Source organism: Gekko japonicus, unplaced genomic scaffold, assembly GCF_001447785.1.
Source record: "Gekko japonicus isolate JY-2015 unplaced genomic scaffold, Gekko_japonicus_V1.1 scaffold1623, whole genome shotgun sequence".
NCBI classification, from domain to species: Eukaryota; Metazoa; Chordata; class Lepidosauria; order Squamata; family Gekkonidae; genus Gekko; species Gekko japonicus.
In genome coordinates this window covers 311,771-331,445 of record NW_015163139.1, presented here as the reverse complement: position 1 = coordinate 331,445, position 19,675 = coordinate 311,771, and the positions used below count along the sequence as shown (strand labels likewise).

Sequence of the window (19,675 nt, the reverse complement as noted above, 5' to 3'; positions counted from 1 at the left end):
TAGTCATGCCCAGAGCAAAAATAGAGATTTAATCCAATCACAAACACCACACATGAGTAGAGATGTAAAATTTCCAGAAATTTTGAAGCTCGGAAAAAAATCAATTTCCCCCAGTTTTTCCAGGGGGAAACGCAAATTTTCGGAAAAATTGAAAAAAAATGCTACATTAGCATTTCTTTTGTCTTTTCTAGATTGAAAGTCATTCTGTTACTTTAGGAACATAAAATATGACTATGGACATTTTTACTTGGCATGAAATTATCACAACTAGCATATTAAAAATATAGTGTATCCAAACTATTATTACAAACAGAATACCCACCCACATGCAAACACAAAACTGAAACCTTTTTATTTTCTTCTGACAATAGCACCTCCTAAAGGAAGAGATGCATCTTGTTCCTGCATTGGAGAGTTCAGTTTGTAAATATAGGAATTGCTTGTCCTCAGTGCACAGAAATTAGATCAATCTGATACTATATATATATAAGAAATGATTTGGAAAATATTTGAACACCTTGTCTCAAAATATTTTATTCAACATGTTAAAATAAAACGTTCCATAATCTTTTTTTTCTTTTCTTTTTTCAATTTTCCCAATTTTTCGGGAAAAAACAAAAAAGGCTTCAGGACAAAAAGGGGGGGGGGAGGTTTCCCCCCGAATTTTTCTGGTTTTTTCCCGGGCCTTCACATCTCTACACATGAGATCTGAATTTTCCTTTCCATAAATGTGTTGTAGATAGAAAGGGAGTGTGCACATGTCAGGGTCAAATGAGGATTTAGACAAAAGTGGATATTAAGCAGTTGGAACAAATTCTAAGAGTCAGAAAATCATGTAAATCATTAATTTAAGGCAGCAGTGCTATAGATAAAAAGAAAATGCAAACCTTGATATTGCTAACCTCCCCACCTTCAGCTCATACCTCTAACTTTGACTTGAAATCTGTTGCATTCTGGACAGGGAAGGAGTGTGAATTCTTCTGCCTGATGCATTGAATAATCAGTGCTTGCAACAACGATCTGGTCTTCAGCTTTCCAAGTACTAACATCTTCCAAAAGATCCAGCATGACTCCATGGACTACTTCAACCTGGAAACCTGACTTCTGGACACCTTAGACCAATAAAGGAAATAACTAAGAAAAAGGCTCTTACAAAATGCCATTTTACTATTAAGAATTTTAAACCATGAAAACCAATACTGGAAGGATGCCAATAACCCAACAACCATTCCGTAGCATATTTTCCCTTTACTGTTCCTATTTGGAAGTCCCATATGTAGTTTATGTTAAACCTCCTATCTTTAGGAACACGCACAAAATGTTAGAAAGATATTTGTACGGATCCAAACTCTCAGGAGTGGAATAGAGCTAAAGGAAGGAATTGTAGCTGCCTTTCCCTTCTTTTAGCAGCACCCTACGCCCTCTCACTGAAAAGCCAATGGTTATGGTTAGGGGACTGTCAGAAAAAATGTGGAATGTGGCACATGGTTTGCAGTGTGAAAGGGGATATCAGCAAAAATCTACTTATATTCCTTTGTGAACTGTAAATTCAACTCACACTCTTCTCATTAACTCCCCCATCTCAATACAGCCCATGCATGCCACATGCCACACTGTTCCCTAGGTTCACCTGGTTTTGAGGAAGATATTTAATGAAATCTAGATTGTGACCAGCTATGAGACATGACAGACACACACTTCTAACTTCTGCCTACAGTCAGAGGGCAGAAATAGAACAGCCTGCTTTCTCTTCCAAATTGTACAGACCGCAAACGCACTCACCTCTTCTTTAAAAAGAGATGCACTGGTACAGTTACTACTTTGCACTACATTAATGAAAAGAGCTGCCAAGGCCATAGATTTCTTTTCCTACTTAAAGTCAAGAAGGTGGCCAAGGATGCTTTGCCACTGCCACACTCTTACGTATCAATGCTGTATTATTAACCACCTTTAGTTGCTGTAACAGCAAACGCTTCAGGTCAATGGAAGAACGTTCCCCCCCCCCAATCAGAATTGCCAGGTATGGATATATGCCAAATATTTCCAGATTTCACATGGGTTTTTAAAGGAAAGAAATCTTACTTCGTCGACAAATCAAAAACAGCAAATGACACCCCCATGGGGCTGCCAAGTGGGGGCGGGTAAACCCCTGCTTTGGAGGCCCGATTTCTGACGACGGCCATACAAGGGAAAACTCTATGGTTTTCCCTTGTATGGTCGTGGCCCCGCCCCCAGCATGCCTGGTGTCCTCCCGTCACTTCCAGGTGATATGTGTGTGGCGCGCGTGCGCTTTGCACACGCGAACACAAGACGCCGGCCGGGAGCCCCCCACTCCCGGCGAAGATACACTTGGCAACCCTACACCCCCACCTGGATAGCCCAGGCAAGCCTGATCTCGTTAGACCATGGCAGCTAAGCATGGTTGATTCTGGCAAGTACTTGGATGGGAGACCTCCTTGAAATACCAGAGGCAGGAGGCAGGCTCTATTCAGCCCTCTCTGAATATCCCTCCAGGCCCCCAGTAGGGGTCAGTCACCAGAGGTTGCCATGACTTCCAGGTGAACACACAGTCAGTCACCTGAGGTTGCCATGACTTCCAGGTACATGCGTGCATACACACACATGCGTATATTAAAAAAACCCAAAACCCCTCACACCAGCAAATGATACAAAATTAAAACATACACAGGAAAGCAAGGTCTTTCACCTGTAGTAGAGTGGTATCAGGGCTGGCCCGAGCTTTTTTTGCACACTAGGCGAGGATACCTTTTGGCGCCCCGCATTTCTCTGGTTTGAGGACGGGGGGGGCAGGAGAAGGCCTCCTGCCCACAGGCTTCTTCAGGTGCCCCCCTCCCCAGCTTTACTCCCTCCTGGGCTCTAAGAGGCTCAGGTGAGAGGAATCCTAGTGGTGTCCTTGGACAGTTAGTTTGGCTATTTGGGCTGGAGAGCGGAGACCTCCTCCTCCGCCGGTTTCTGCACATCTCCGGCCCACATTTTGTGGAAGAAGATCCATTCGGGGAAAGAGGTTGGAGCCCCAAACTGGCCGCTGGTGGGCCAGGCCAGGCGCAGCCGGCAAATGCTTGGCCCCCAGCGAGCGAGCACCCTTCGGGGAAGAAAGCACGCGGGCAAGCGAGAGCAGGAGATGGAGAAATACCAACTATGTAAAAATTACCATTAATGAAAGCAAGTTGTCCCCCCTGGCCCCAAGGAGCGCCCCCCACAAGGGCCATTCCTTCCTGGACGACAAGTGGGAGGAAGCGCCCCAGTCCGGCGCACAAATGCAGCTGGGGGACCTGCAGCCCGGGGCCTTTCCCTTCGCCCTTCCCCCCGGCCTCCTCCATCTCTTGCCTTTGGTTGCCTGGAGTGCCGTTGGTGCCTCTCCCGGAAGCCTCCAGGCAGAAGAAGGGAAGGCGAACCCAGGCAGCCCCAGCAGGAGGTGTCCACCACTTGGTCCAGGGCATCCCACTTGTGATCCAAATGGGTACAGACGCTCCCGCCAGAAGGGCGGCTTGACTGCCGGGGATGTGGCAATCGCTTCCTCTCTCATTGGCGCTGCTGGGCACAGAGAGAAACGGACCAGGTGCTGCAGTGAGTGGGGAAGGCCCCGATCTCCCTCCCCCATACGCCAGTCAGGTCAGCACCAGGGTCGGCACAGCGCACAGGGTGGCGTGGAACCAAAGGACCCTCAACGGAGGAAGCGTACCAAGCGGGTCTCTGGGTCACAGCATGCTATGAAGAGAGCACAGGTGCACCAGAGAAAGGTGCTTTCAGCACTAGCTAGCTCCAGCTGCACAAGATTTCAAGCATTTCATTACCTGTTATTTTTTAAAGAAAAGTCTTACCATCGACCCATTCACTGAAAGCTCTCACAGCAAACTTTTGACCATCTATTGTGAAGAATTCCCGTTGTGCAAGAGCTCTCCCTCTTGTGTTGTGGTTCTCATAGTCTCTCAGAGATTCATTACAATCTCCATCCCCAATTACACCAACTATAGCCCAGGCTTGCCTGAAAAGAACAAAATACATATTTTAAATAGAAAGACCTCCTAAACAAAGTTCTCATAAGTGCAAAACAAAGAGTATCCTCAGGACACTGGTATTAAAGTTTCTTTCACGGTTACAAGTGAAATCAAAGCAGTAAATATCAGATAGATGGTGGAAGAAAATATTAGATTTTAATTAAACCTTTTAAGTGTTTGGAAATCTGTATCTTTAGAATGGAGCCATACAAATAGATTTGTACGTCGTAAGACCATAAAGGAAAATGATGAAGAACAACAGTGTTTTTAAAAAATTATATCCACAGTTGAATTAATTTAGCTATGTTTTCTGTTGCATTTAAAGCACTACTAGAGGTGGATCTGATTCAGAAAATTCCACCAAGTGGAGAAGAGGACTGTGCATAAAGTATTGCAACATATAACAGGAGGCAACACCAATGTACTGAAGGTGAGAATATATTCATTGTATTAGTCACTGGATGTCACTCTAACTTTATTTTTTAGGCAAATAATTATTTTAATTAGCACATAGCAACAAGTGGGAAAGGAGAGCAAAATGTATGGTATTTATAAACAGGAAAAGCTGAGAATATTCCTCCAAGAGAGAACTAAGTGTATGTCTCAACCATCTTTAGGCAAACTCAGATAGCCCACTAAGCATCAATAATGGAAAAAGACATTTGAAGTTCAAAGTTTCCCACAGCCCTATTGATGACAGACTCTCAGGGCCATAATAGGACACTTCATCAGGCTGGTATAAAGCTCTCATTGTTGATAAACTATAAATTACTTGCCCAAGATCATAAAGCAAGCCAAGATCCTCCTCTGTATCCTCCTCCCCAATTCTAACTCTTAAAAGCTACACTGCTCTGACATAACATTCATGCCTTTATGGTTACTCTTGATTTTCCTCCTATTAGCTTTAATTTAATCCAGCCCTGACTTGAGAGCAGTGAAGCCAAGGGAATTAATCTCTCTACCATCCTTCTTTCCCTTCAAGTTGCTTGCCAACTGGTATCAACATTTCCAGCAATTATTTGATTTAAAACTGAGAGCTAAATTTAGACAGAACAAGTTTATTTGAAAACCAATGCCTGGCATTTTTAATATACATTCTATTCCATAAGCACTTTCTCAAAAATATGGCCAGTCATGAATTGCCTATTGTAACTCAGACTACTTCATATATGGCTTTATGACTTACAGATCAACCTTGCTCACTCTCAAGGAATGTTTAAGCTGAAGTAGGAGCCAGCGAAGTGCCCTTGTATCATGGCAGCCATAAGGCTTACTCCTGGCACTGGATTACAACATGGGTGGTAAGAGTTACACAGCAGAGGCAGTGTGAGTCTCTTTCTCATCCAAAATGAGATAGGTCAGATAGTTCAACTATAACCACCAGGGGCCTTAATGCAGAACACCACACTAGCGCATGCACTCCACACTATATATGCCAGAGCTACAAATACACACTTGCATGGTTGCCATTCTCTGTTCTGTACACAACCCATTTATTATCCTGTTTGTGCATCCACATCATCTCTACTTCCTCAGAAATGTATTTGTGAACATTTCTCTGCTGGCATGCGGAGAGTTTGTGGGAAAGGATGGACCCATGGGTGCACAAGCAGGACAACAAATGGGCCATGCAAAGAATAAAGCAACTAGCATGGAAGGATACGCATACAAGCTAGCTTGGTGAAAACGGACATATATGTAACACTGAATGCTACAGAGACAACGGTGAAGTCTGTTACTTGCCCATTTGACTAACTGGCAAATGGATGTATTTCCACTATGCCAAACTGCTTGACTATCTAGAGGAACACTTGTCTGATCCCTTTGGCCATGTCCAACTTCTGGCAATTTAGCCAATCCACGTGTATGCTCAGAGTGCCCTTTAGATGTTCCGCTCAGATTAAGAGCAGGTGTCCCTCTGTTCAGCATTTCACTTGTCACCAGGGCCTTTTTTCCCTTTCTTTTGGAAAAAGAGGTGCTGGAACTCTCAAGAGGGAAATGAAGTTTTCAATCTGTATACAGAAAACTCATGAACATTTAAACATTTTTAAAAGAATTATGTCGAAGAGGTTCCAGAACTCCATTCCAGTGCATTCCCCCAGAAAAAAGCCCTGGTTGCCACTCTGAGAACCAGAACTTCCCTGGACACTCCCAATTTTCTGAAACCATAAAAACGGAGTGGCCCTTGGCCAACACTGGCTTAAGAACCCTCATTTCTAATAAGAACTGAATTGCCCAAAATTATCTGTAAACTCTTCTCCTCATTGCTGGAAAAAGAACATGCCAGGAAATAATTACATGGAATTTGTGAAAGATTCCAGAACGTAGCCTTGCTGCACTGTTTATACAACCCATTGGTCAGAGATAATCTTAATCCAAGTATACAAAAACTGACAGCCAACTTTCCCAGTGGGGTTTCTGGGAAAGGGAGGTGAGTCATGTAGATAAGGATGAGTCACGTTCTTGCCTGCTATACTGGTGGTGTTTACCCATCAACCTTATTAAAGAACGGCCCATTTAGTTCATCTTCCCTGCAAGTCCCTGGGAAGGACTTCATTCCAGTTATCCTTCCTGAAGCATACATGGCTGCTATAAAACTCTTCAGTCTTTCTGGAGTCCTCCATCTGTGCAGCAATCATTTTGATCTAAGGGAATCAGTAGTTAATGTGAAAGCACCAACAGGTCTGTCTACTTTCTGAACCTCTGACTCTAACATGACACATTCTGGGAGGAAATAAAGCTTGTATAAAGAGGAAAAGATTTAGATCTGTCGCTTCAGAAGTCTCACTGAAGCAGAAGCTGGGGAAGATGAGAAGGCAAGATCCACACTAAACAGCCTAGAAGACTTACAGTGCAATCCTAAACAGAATTACACTATTCTAGGTCCATTGAAATCGATGGGTCTAGTGGAGTGAAATTCTGCTTACGATTGCACTGTTAGGGGGAAACACTCCAAACTATTTATAACCTTGTCTAACACCCTCTGGTGAAAGAAGTCTGTCCTGGGGCTAGATCTTCCTTCCTCTCAAGGCCATGTATCCTCTTTCTTATCTGAATTCTATGAATTTGAGGAAGAGGTGGATCTAGAAGCTCTGGTATGATCACTGGAACCCTTGTAAGGAGAGGCTGGCAAAAGAGAGCAAGATTATGCCCTTTCCTACCTGGAGTGGTTCTAGATATGTTAAGGGAAGCAGCCTGGCACACTTTTCACATCTCCTGTAGGGATGTTTGTATAGACTTGAAAACTGCGGCAGCTTTCTCTTAAACGTTGAGTAAGCTTGAAAGACTTTTGGTGAAAAGCACCACCTAAGAAAAAGGGGATGAATGCTGCTGCTTCTTCTTCTTGTATATTTCCTCACCACTACCTATTGTTACAAGGAAGGAACTGTGTCCCTGCTTAAGAACTACCCCAAGTGATCCCTTGGGGCAATTTCCTTGGGGAAATGCTGTGCCACAGAATCTATGGAGGGCTTGCATGGTTGCAAGCAGAAAATAACCATTACAACAATGTTGAGCCTTCTCTATATTGTTAGGCTTTGTCTTACATAGAAATCTTGTTAGCTTGTAATTAAATGTGGCTTTAAGGCCCATCAAAAAATCAGGGTGAACAGTTTTCACCTACATGCTAGGAAGGGAGTCAGGAATTATCCTGACTCATCACTACTCCTCCAGGCAAGACTTCTGAGGTGACTGTGTGTGTGCATGCACATGTGATGAGGGAGTACATGGATAAGGGATGCCTCCTATCCCAGCATCAAAGGAGGCTGGGCTCTGGCACTTGAGGGTCTTCCAGTCTTCACCCTCTCACCTGACATTATCCCCTCACTTTGCTCTCCCCTTTCATCAGGTTGTTGGAGAAAGAATGTCTTCCAAGTCCAAATCAAGGCATTTTCCTCAGCAATCATTGGCTGCACAATATATCTCCTGACCCATCCTTTCTGACCTGACTCTAGAGACTCTCCTCCTTTTTATCCTCACAACGATCATATGATGTAAGGTAGGTTGCTGGCCAATCCAAGGTCCCCTAGCATAGAGTACAGACTTGAATCTGGTTCTCACAGCTCAGTCCCTGAGCTCTAGCCACTTCACAAAAGTGGCCCTGTCTGCCTGCTTGACAAAGGCAGGAAGATGACTGGGAACCAGAGTTCCCTCTAAGCTGAGTTAGTGTGAGCTAGCTCACAATTTTTTAGCCTCTGGCTCACAGATTTTTGTCTTCGCTCAGGAAGGATGGCTCCAGAGCAGACTAATTTATGCAGCAGCCAAATCGCTCGCTCACAACTTTAATGCCAGCAGCTCACAAAGTAGAATTTTTGCTCACACGACTCCACAGCTTAGAGGGAACATTGCTGGGAACTACAGGGAAGTTTTCATCTCCCAGGGGAATACTTTTTGCCCTACCTTCTTGTCCCTGTATCTAACCCAATGCAGAATGATCTCTTATCCTGAGGCTAGGAAGACTAGAAACAAGTCAATTTTAATAGCTTTTCACCTAAGAGCTACAAAGCGTAATAAAAAATAATTCTTACCTGAAGTAATACTAACTCAATTCTGACTGGCATAAGAATATCATGCACTCTCATACATTTGCATACAGTAGTGTTACATATATGTTTACTTCGCATTCTTTCTCAGTTCCTAAATATTGGGGTATTAAATATTAGCAGCAAAAATAATGAAAAAGTCTTACTCATCTTCTAAAACCACAGGTAACCAGTAAAAATGTTAAAACATCTTGGCTAAAGGAAACACAGTGTTTTTCAATCAAACATTCCAGATTTTTCTTTCAACCGTTTCCAAGACTATAAAAGCTAGAAGTAAACCAATCACAACATGTTACAACATTGTACTTGGATTTCAAACCTTTCTCTCCTCTTCTTTCCTCACTCTTACTGACATTCAATAGTGAGTAAAAGCATTTCAAGGAATCTTAACAGGAAAGGCATGCCTTTATGATCCAGGGGCAGAATTCAAAATAGGTCTCCTTCTCAGAAGACAACTTTTCTACACAGATAGTACTTTAATGTGGGGACACTGTACACCCATTAATAAACATGTCTTGTTTGCTGCAGATGTATATGGTAGGATCCTACCACAACTGTAGCAACTGTCACTGAGAAGCTGCTGCCTGAGGTCCAGGAGGGGACCTTAAAAGCATCACTTGTTAAAATATTTACTGTAAATCATACAATTTTAAAACTAAAGCTGTAGAAGAATTTATATTTTCTTACAAAAATGGGGGGAGGGTTCTTTACACTGCCATATATTTAGTAGATGCATATGTATGCATGAACTAGGAACTGAGACTGTCACAGAATGGGTCTATCTCCTTTTCCCCTCCAAGACTTTGGGAACAAAATGTATTAAAATGGGGGTGGGGCTTCAGCCTGAAGGGAAACCAACAGCAAATAACTCTTGTGGTAAGTGTGAATGGAATAAGAGGACAGGAGAGTGCGTGCATCTTCTTTCCCCTTCTTGCCATAGCCCTGTGAGCCACTTTGCACTCTGTTACCAGAAGCGTTCTCAGGCACAGCCTTTCAGGTGATGCAGAAGAAAGGAAAATACAATTTATTCACAGTTCACAGCATATGAACCTATATTTTTACACCTAATGATTAATATTATTAAGTATGTATATAATTTCAAGTTTACTTTTGTAGATATGCCAGTTTTATACCCTTCAAGCATCAAATTAAAAATTTCCCTTGTAACACTTCCAGCATGATACTATCTAAAGGAAAAATGATGACGGTATTATGGCAATACTTTTGCACAACAGGAGGGCAGAACTACAAACAAAAGAATTTACTTTGGACAGGAATTTCTAAATATGACATTTTGCTTTTGCAAGAGCAGTGGGTTTCCCCCCTCTTTTACCTATAACTTAATCCTTTGATGAGCTTACTTCCCAGAAGATTCTGTATGGTTGTTCTGGTTTCATCCAGTAAGCTTTTAGCAGCTGAATCTCCTACAGCGACAGCAACAATGCGACCAACATCTAGGCCTTTTAGAAAATCCTGAAGTCTTCTGCTTTCATTTTGAGATTCATGAGTATCAAATTTATCTGTCAACAAAACTTGTGCAGTATCTTGGTCAATAACCCTCACATTTAGGCCTCTGGAAAACTCCTTCTCAAAGGTATATGAGCCAGAGGCAAGTCCTGAGGAATGCAGAGTCTTTGACAGAGAAGTCCATGACAACTTCCGAGTTCCATGCAGTTCCAGTGTTCCACCAGGGCCCACGCCCAGAAACTTTTTGCCAAATGTTGGCACATAATCACCTTCTTCCAGTTTACCATACAAGATTATAGTTGCTTTGGATTTATAGCGGCATTTCTCTGCTCCAATATGAAGCGCTCCACCATCCTTTATCAGGATAAAACGTGTTCGTAGTGTAATATTTCTGGATCCTTGTTTGTCATCACTGAAGACTAGTAATCCTGCAAGAAACAGTATTTTTGGTAAGCAATCTATTAGTATCTATTTTGAGAAATACAACCGCATTGTGTTGAAAAAAATGCATACACTAATAACTGCATTAACAATGAAATTTAAACATTAGTAAACACTTAACTCTAAGTACACACATATGTCTAATGGAAACAATGAGTATTGTTCAGCATATCAAGAAATATCAGAACAAAGACAGAGAACAAAGACCTTATCTGAAAGGCGGAACAAAACATTCTGTACTGCTTGCCATGTCTGATCATGTCCTTGCAAAGTTACCAACCAAATCCTGCTGAGTAAGCCTCCTACACAATGATGATAGAGAAGTACTTTTTATTTGCTTATATTTTATGCACTTGGCATAGCAACAAGAAATTACCAAAAGGAGCCCTGAGAATCAAGTTGAAAATAGACTAGAACAATAAAGTCAAGGGACCTATACATGAAAACTATGGGAGGCAGATATATATGGTAGCTTTCTATATATATAATGGTGAGAGCTAGTGTGGTGTAACAGTTACGGAATCTGACTAGATCTGGAAAAGCCAGATTCAAACCCTCACTTTTCTGAGAAGCTTGTTGGTTGACCTTGGACCAGACACCAACACTCTGCACAGGTTTGTTGCGAGGATAAAATGTAGGAGAGTAAAAACAGTGTACAACACCTTTAGTTCTTCGGAAGGGGGAGATAAAAGTGTATTAAATAAATAAGTTTAAGGAAGAAGGGAATAAGTAAGGAGTTGCTGTCTGTTTTAACAACACCACCCTGAGTGATGTTTTCCAAACTCCAAGGAGCAGCAGATATCAGAAGAACACCTACACTACAAAAAGCTGCTAAGAGACTAATCCAGTAACTAACCCAGAGACAACAAGAACATAACAGTGCTACCAATTAGTTGTTGAATCAGGCTATACTATCAGCTGACTATTGGAAAAAGTGAAGCTGAAACAACTGGGGGGGGGGAGTCCTATCTGTACATGGTAAAGTTGCCAATGTTCCTAGATTATTCCTCCTGGGGTTTTGGCACTTGGATCTATTACCATTGCATAATGTCCTTTTGCTCTCCCCTAGTACCATCTTAGGTTACATGCTACAAAGAAAACTGTGTTATCCTGCTTCCACTGTACAGGAAGTAGACTGGGAGGAAACTTCCTTTAGGAAGAATCTGCTTGAATTGCTGTTCTGAAGTTGAAGATCACCAGGATGTACTGGAACCCTCCCAAATGTGAATTTCCTTAATTCCCAGGGTGAGAGCCATCATTTCTTGAAATTCTGTTAATATCCACAACTGTAATGACACAACTTACATTTCCCATAGTGCCAAGTGACATTATTGTGCAGTTATCACTGAACTAATCCCACATTACTTTTGTTGAACAGACTCAGATTTTTTTTCTCCCTCAGAATGCAATCATGGAAAACTTTAAAATGCTGTAGGAGTCCAAAGCAAGGATAGTATTAAATGTTTTAAAAAAGCAGGACATTACTGCATACCATATAAAATACTTCGGAAGAAGCTGTTTTGAAATATTACTTTTTTCCTCATGTTCCTTACTCATGTCATCCTTTCCGTTAATACTAGCATTTCTACCAACTGCAAGCACAAATAATACAGTTTTAGGGGACAAACAAGATACATCAGGTACAACTGCATTTTTTCCTGCATGAGTTGAACTCGTGTATGTGTATCTAATGTTTTAAACAGAAGGTGTACGTAGGCAGAGGAAGGGGAATCCTTGGCTGTGCTCCATCACTGCAGGCACTTCTCCACTAGTTCATCTCCAGTATTAAAACTGAACTAGAATAGAGATGAAAGGGGCCTCAAGTGACCAAGTGTAGAGACATAGATCATCTCATCTCACTCCCATTCTCTTTCTGTTGTAAGCAGGGGTCATTTTGTAGAAAAAGAGGTGCGGGAGCTCATTAGCATAACTTATTAGCATATTTGCATATGCCACACCCCCTGACATTACCGGAAGTGTGTCGGAAGGCAACACCCACCGCTCAGGCTCCACTGGACTGTTTTGGATTGCTAGCTATGGGGGGGGGGAAATGCAGATCTGCCTTCACAGAAAAGGGAGAACTTGTACCTGAATATAACTTGGTCTTAAAGGTGCCACTGGACTGTTTTGGATTGCTAGCTGGGGGGGGGGATGCACAGATCTGCCCTCACACAGATCTGTGCAAAGAGAGAGAGAGGGGGAAAGAAAGAGGGAGAGAAGGAAAGAAGGAAAAAAGGAGGAAAAGAAATAAAGAAAGAGAAGGAAAGAAATAGAATCAAAGAAGGATGGAAGGAGGGAGAGAAGGAGCAGGGGGCGGGGCTTGTTGCTTGTGCCCGCCCCCTGGGCTCGTTACTGCCGGAGCTCCGCTCCTGTGCGCTCCTGCAGGAAATTACCCCTGGTTGTAAGAGACTTTGTTTGTGTGTCTGTTGTATTTACATATAAACATGGGTTTCCAATCACTTCTATTTTGCCTCCAAGAAATGTTGAACACATGAGGCTGCTTGACATACCTCCATCCTGTATAACTATAGAGTGCACTGTAGCATCCCCATTCAGACGAAACAGATCTCCTTGTTTGATTATGACTTTCTTTTCTCTATCGTATCCAGGATTCCAGTTCTTAAGGCGAGGATTCTGATCCGGGCAATTCTCTGCAATATAACAGGAAAGACAATTATAGATCAACATATCTCGACAGCTGGGAAATTCTTCAAAATGGAGATAACAAACTGATGGTTCACTAGTTACTGATGCAATTTTTCTGGCCCCATGCCAACTTATCACATGTTAATCAATGTGTGATAAAAGTTCCCACAGATTTACTCATTAGGGAGTCTGGAATCTCAAGTGATCCGCAGGAATACAGAAATTACCCCCTCGCTGGTCAGTCAACAACACAACACCCTCAATGCTCCAAGGAGACACTTCACGAAACGTCATTCTCTTCCTGATTCTGCATTTGAATCAAGACTTTCCCATGCTCATGATTTCCCATGCTCATGATCTCTATAGTCCAACTAGCAAGTGACTTGCTATGAAACTGCCCTGTTTAACTATGACTCAATACATTCTGCTACCCTTCTTCCGTATTTCAGTTGCAGACACCAGTACTTGCAGCACGTTTCAGCAAAAGCAATGTAATCTCTGGCTAAGTCATCACAAAAAGACCTTCTAAAACTGTTCTACAGATGTCCCTAATTATAGCTATTTCTGCTAATTCATAACATTTTTTAAAACCACTGAACATTTTGGAAGGTAATACTGGTGGGCACTTTAATATTTTTCCCTTTCCTCATTTGTACTAAAAAAGTATATAATGCATATTATTTTTGGTAGAAGGAAAAGCATTTCTGTAAGTATTGAGTGTCACATGTCACTTTAACCCTTTTTCACATCTTAGATTTTTGATGCTTAAAACACCCTCTACTCTATTATTGTTTAACTGAGTAACAGGGATTGCCATTCTTTTCATCTTCTCTGTGAGAATGTACCCTGATAGCTGTTTATTAAATTCCCATCACCAACAGGAAAGATTTATGAACATTATCAAAAAGTTACCAACTCATTAGGTCATCCTGCCCATTCCCCTTCTCTCCATGCCTCTTCCCCAGTGATTCACGTTTCCTAACAGTATACTTTTCTTTCCTTTGATTCAATCCAACTGTGAATAACTGTGGTTTCTTTTCCTTCTTGGAGCCAATTTTACAAACTGATCCACTAGGCTTTTAGGAACTGCTTCCTTCTATTAGATGTTCAAATAGAATGTATTAGTTATTATTATTACTGAGCGCTTCTCCTACCTACTAATCATTACTACAGATACTTCTTACCATTGCTACAGATACTGTATAGCCCTTTAGTATTTTAATACACATCTGGATAAAGTTATATGTGCATGTATATAATGTGTATCTTGATTTTGGGGCTGCTGCAAGCATAAGTTTCAGGGAAAACAAGTTTGGAAATAAGAAATAAGCACACTCAAAATCGTGGCTTATACTGTCAGAAACAGCATGTTACACTTGATAGAACTTTGGTCCTATGAAGTTAGCGTTTTTCATATGTTGTGATCCTCTAGAATATATAACATGCAACTCATCTCTCAGTCATAATGGGTCCTAGCAGTGTTTAATGTTTTCTGCATTCCACTCTCTTCTTTTTCATCTGTCTGAAGAGAAGTATTTCACTCTAACATACAAACATTTATCTTCAAGCATCAAAGAAGGAGGGTGCCAATAATTGAAGCTGATATAATGATTCAAACTAAGTTACAGTTAATTAGATCTGCGAGTGAAGTAACTTCTGTAGTAAACAGCTTGATGAATCATAACAGATACATCCATAACTTTCATGATTCTTTTTAGTTTTAAGTGGATGTGTTAGAAGGAAAATATTTCTCCCACAAAAGGAGCTTTGTAATCTACTCAATCCCTGGGATCAACACTATCACCCCAACAAAAAACATACCAGAAGTTATTCTAAAAGTGTAATACTATGTTTATTCACAAATAAACCCCACTTTTCCCCCAGATAGAATTCCAGCCCAAAACGCATAGGAAGAAGGGTTCTAGGAAAAAAGCTCACAGGAAAAAACCCTACTGTCATAAAAGCTCACAGGAAAAAAGTCCACATGGAAAAAAGCCCATATGGAAGTCCACATGGAAAAAAACATGTAAAGCGCCATAGATATTTATAATTGTGGATAACCATTCATCTACATTTATGAGAATGAACAAGTATCACATGCAACAATTTGTGTTGTGATTTTATCATGTATAATTAAATAATAATTTTGCTATGTTATTAGGTGACCTTCCTGTGCATTAGCCAGTGTTAGTTTGTGGCAGGCAAGGTTCCTCTGCATATAGAGACCACACACTGGTGTTTCCTGTAAGCTGAGTTAGTGTGAGCTAGCTAGCTCACAGGTTTTTATCCTCCAGTTTACAGATTTTTGTCTTAGCTCAGGAAGGATGGCTCCAGAGCAAACTGATTCATGCAGTAGCGAAATTGTTCACTCACAACTGTAATGCCAGTACCTCACAATGTAGAATTTTTGCTTACAGCACTCCACACCTTAGAGGGAGTATTGCCACACACTGGGATGACTGCTGTGGAATAGGAAATTAAGAGCACTATAGGACATGGTTGCCACTTCTGTTGTTATTTGTTATTTAATGTTGTCTTATGGTTTTGTTATCTTAAGCTAAGCTTCATAGATCTATGAGGCCTTAACTACTTCTACTATTTAGGAAAGAGAAAGAGGAGGCGGCAGTGGCAGCAGCTGAGGAGGCTGGGTAACATAATCAACATAAGAAGAACCCTGCTGGATCACACCAGTCCCTGCAGTTGGGAGGGGCTGATCTTTTAGTTTCACAATGGGACCAGAGTTATAAAAGGAGTAGCCTGGTGTGTTCCAGGCCTTTTATTATCCAGGCCCTGAAGAAAGCAAGACTTTTTATGTAGGTAAGTTCTCCACACATTTTCCACTCACTGAGGGGCAAAAATTAGATGCTGGGAAGATTTTAATTTAGTAAAGCATGGTTTTTCAAATTCTGTTTCTCATTCATAGGGTTGTGGGAAAACTAGAAAACAGTATGCCTGCAAAAAGGTCTTCAAAGCAGCCAGGTATCTTTTTTGTACTTCTTTAGTTTTAATTCTGAGTGATCTCCAGCCCTCACCTGGAAAATGGCAATTACAGTAAGACAATTATATATATAGGATTATACTTGATAAAATCACAACACATATTGTTACATGTGAATACAGGTAATACCTGTTCATTCTCATAAATGGAGATGAATGGTTATCCACAATTATAAATATCTATCACGCTTTACATGGTTTTTTTCCGTGTGGGCTTTTATGTATATGGGCTTTTTTCTGTGTGGGCTTATTTCCACGTGGGCTTTTTTCCGGTCACCAGGAAAAAAAGCTAGTTACTCCTCCAACCACTAAATGCATAATCAAATTAAAAATGGGTTATGTTTCTTCTACAGGAAGTTGCTCTTCAGTTCTTGGAATGGATCACTAGATACTTACCATGGAAGGGTCCTTCTCCGAGGAAAGGAGGACATCTTGATGTGTGATCCCCATCATCCATTCAGGGAGGCAGGAGCAATTCCCCCCCCCCAACTTCCTGTCTCTTGCCTGTAGGAGTCACCCTCTTCAGTTTTAGTAACTCCAAAAGTTAGCCTATAATGCCAACTATAGGGAAAAGAACACACGGAAAAGAGCAGGGCAATACCACAGATAAGAAAAAAACAGGCAAATAAAATGATTGAGATAAGAAGTGTACCTGCTGAATAACTGGTTTGACTTCAGGAGGGACAAGATGTCCTCCTTTCCTCAGAGGAGAAGGACCCTTCACAGTAAGTGTCCAATGGTCCATTCTCCCTCTGAGGCAGAGGACATCTTGATGGGACCTCCCAGACCAATGTTCGCAGTTTTGGCATGAGTCATCGTCATCTTCGCTTAGGATGTGTTGTAGTGCCCTTCTGCCAAAGACAGCAGCTGCTGAATTATAAGTACTGACCTTGTAGTGCCTAATAAATGTGGAGAAAGATTATCTTATCAGGTTGCTGCTGGCAAACTTCCTTGACTGTTGCCTGCCTTGCAAATGCGGCATTGTTGGTGACACTCCTGACCGAATGGGCTGTAATTCCAGCAGGGATAGGAAAATTGTAGCTCTTATAGGCCTCTCCTATGCACGTTCTGAGTATGCCACTTATGACCAACTTGGATAACTTTCTCCTGTGGTAGGTGGAAATATGGACAAGAATAACATGTTGGTTTTCCTAATGTGGCTGGTTTAACAAATATGTCTTGAGGACTCATTCTGACATTGAGAGTGTGCCATGTCTTCTCCCTTTAATGCTCCAGGTTGGCAGAAGGATGTAAGACATATATCTTGAGCTCTATGGAGGGCAGAATTGACCTTGACATGAAGGTAGGAACTGGTCTAAATAGCACCTTGTCTTTGTGAAATATGTATGGTTTGGGTTTATCTGAAAGCGAGCCTAGCTCAGAGAAACGTCTGGTGGATGTGATAGCTGTAAGAGGAGGTGTCTTCAATCTCAGTCATTTTAATAAGACTTCCCTCAGTGTCTCAAATGGTGGTTTGGTAAGTGCCAAGAGAACCATCTGTAGCTTCCATGTAGGGAACCTGTGAAGGGTCTCTCAAACCTACACCTCAGAGGAAATGTCACACATGAGGATGTTGCAAAACGCTTGTGTCTTTGACTTGGGGCAGGATCATGGCCAAGGCTGTGATCTGTCATTTGAGAGTCCTCTCGTGATTCCTTCTTGCAGGAATACCAATATTGAGTTAAGTGGGGGGTTCAGTGGGCTGAAAGCCATGGTCAGTGTGACCAGAACAGGACCACTAGAATGATGTCTACTAGTTGCTCTTTGACCTTCCTGAGTACCTTGGGAACTATTAGAATGGGTGTTTGGCCATGGAGAGGTGAGAGTGTCCATTGCCTATGCCCTGGGATGAAAGAATCTTGTGTAAAATCTGTCAAGTTGGTGATCTGTTGGGGATGTAAAGTGATCTATCTGTGGTAGGTCAAAATGTCTGGTGATCTACAGGAACAAACCCATCTTGATGGATCACTCTCCTTCTTGAACCTTTTGTCTGGATCACTTGATGTCTGATTGTTTGAAATTCTTTTACGTGTTCTGCCTGAACTGAAGTCAGATTTTTTTTTCTTTTCTCTGCCCAGCAAATTACCTTTATTGCCTCCTTGTGTAGGGTGGATGTTCTTGAAAAGCCCCTGCTTGTTTATGAACCTCTGGCTGATATGTTGTCTGTCCTCACTAAGATGTGAAAAGGAGCTATCTGAGGCTGGAATTGTCTTAATGTGAGATCTGTGGCTCTGAACTCCAGAATGCTGATGGTCAGTTTGGTTTTTGGCTCGGACCACCGACTTTGAACTGGTTGTTGTCCAGTGTCAGCCCCCATCCTAATGAGCTGGCATCTGTAAAGATCTGTCTTCTCTTCGACATGCAGTACGTCTTTGTCTTGGAGTATGTTGGACCTTTTATCCACCATAGCAGGCTGATCTTTACTGGGTTTGAGACTGGAAAGGCCTTACCAGTTGCTGTAACTGTTGTGCGTGCAGTCGTCCTCTGGATTGTGTCTATGCACTATATTAGCAGACCTGAAAGTTTGGTCAGGGTCATCAAGGAAGTGGATCTGCTCGTGATCACGAACTTGGACATCTGTCTGATTTCCATGTCTTCTGGGTTTGCAGAGATAAGCAATTGATTGTTGTACTGATGATGACGCCCAGAACCTCTAGTAGTTGTACTGGGTTCAGTGAGTTCTTCTGCGGGTTTATGATGAAGCTGTGACTTTGTAGACCTTGAATGGTTGTCTTCATATCCACTAATGATTTGACTATGGGGCTGAACTTTATCAGTAAGTCATCTAAATAAGGATGTGTGTGGCTCTCGTTCTCTTGATTTGATAATTGGATTGATCAGACCCCTGAAGAGGACTCTTGGAGCAGTTGAGATATTGAACAGGAGCACCTTGAATTGACAGAGGTCTTCCCCAATGCATTCGCAGAGATATCTCCTGTGCCTTGGAAGAATTGGAATGTGCAGGTATGCCTCCATAAGATGTATGGATGTGAGGAACTATCCTGGTTGTAGGGATTCTGCAGTGGATCAGAGTGTTTTCATCCCAAAATGTCTTCATTTGACGGACTTGTTGAGGAGTTTTAAAATCCAGGATGGCCCTCGAGTACCCGTTCTTCATGGCACAGTGAAGACAGAGTAAAAAAAACCTCTACAGCCCTTCTCTGAAAGTAGCACAGGCTCAATGGCGATAAGGTGTTAGGTTGAATGGGCAATTCCGAGGCATTTTTCTGGTCTCTTAGAATGAAGCATTCCGGTGGAAGGTTGGAAATTTGTATTGTGTACTCCTTGGTGACGTAACTCCACAGTCCAGAGCACTGCTTGAGACTAGATCCAGACTTCTATGAAGTGGAATGGTCTTCCTCTCACCAGAGGATACATCATACTTTTGGTGTAGTGGTTAAGAGTGGCGGACTCTAATCTGGTTTGAATCCTCCTCCAAATGCAGCTGCTGGGTGACCTTGGGTCAGTCACAGTTCTCTCAGAGCTCTTCTCTCAAGAGCAGTTCTCTCAGAGCTCTCTCAGCCCCACCTACCTCACAGGGTGTCTGTTGTGGGGAAAGGAAGG

The 19,675-nt window shown here is 42.0% G+C and overlaps 1 protein-coding gene across 2 annotated transcripts in view; it reads right to left on the bottom strand.

The window, feature by feature from the left end:
- The window catches only part of TMEM2 (transmembrane protein 2), a 76,620-nt gene that overhangs the window by 36,311 nt on the left and 20,634 nt on the right, over positions 1–19,675 (bottom strand). For both annotated transcript variants that reach the window (XM_015406973.1, XM_015406972.1), the window contains exons 3-6: positions 12,979–13,119; positions 9,894–10,455; positions 3,843–4,006; positions 924–1,112 (exon numbers count right to left, since the gene is read on the bottom strand). In XM_015406973.1, coding sequence (XP_015262459.1) covers positions 924–1,112; positions 3,843–4,006; positions 9,894–10,455; positions 12,979–13,119 — 1,056 coding nt within the window. The remainder of the gene's footprint in view (positions 1–923; positions 1,113–3,842; positions 4,007–9,893; positions 10,456–12,978; positions 13,120–19,675) is intronic.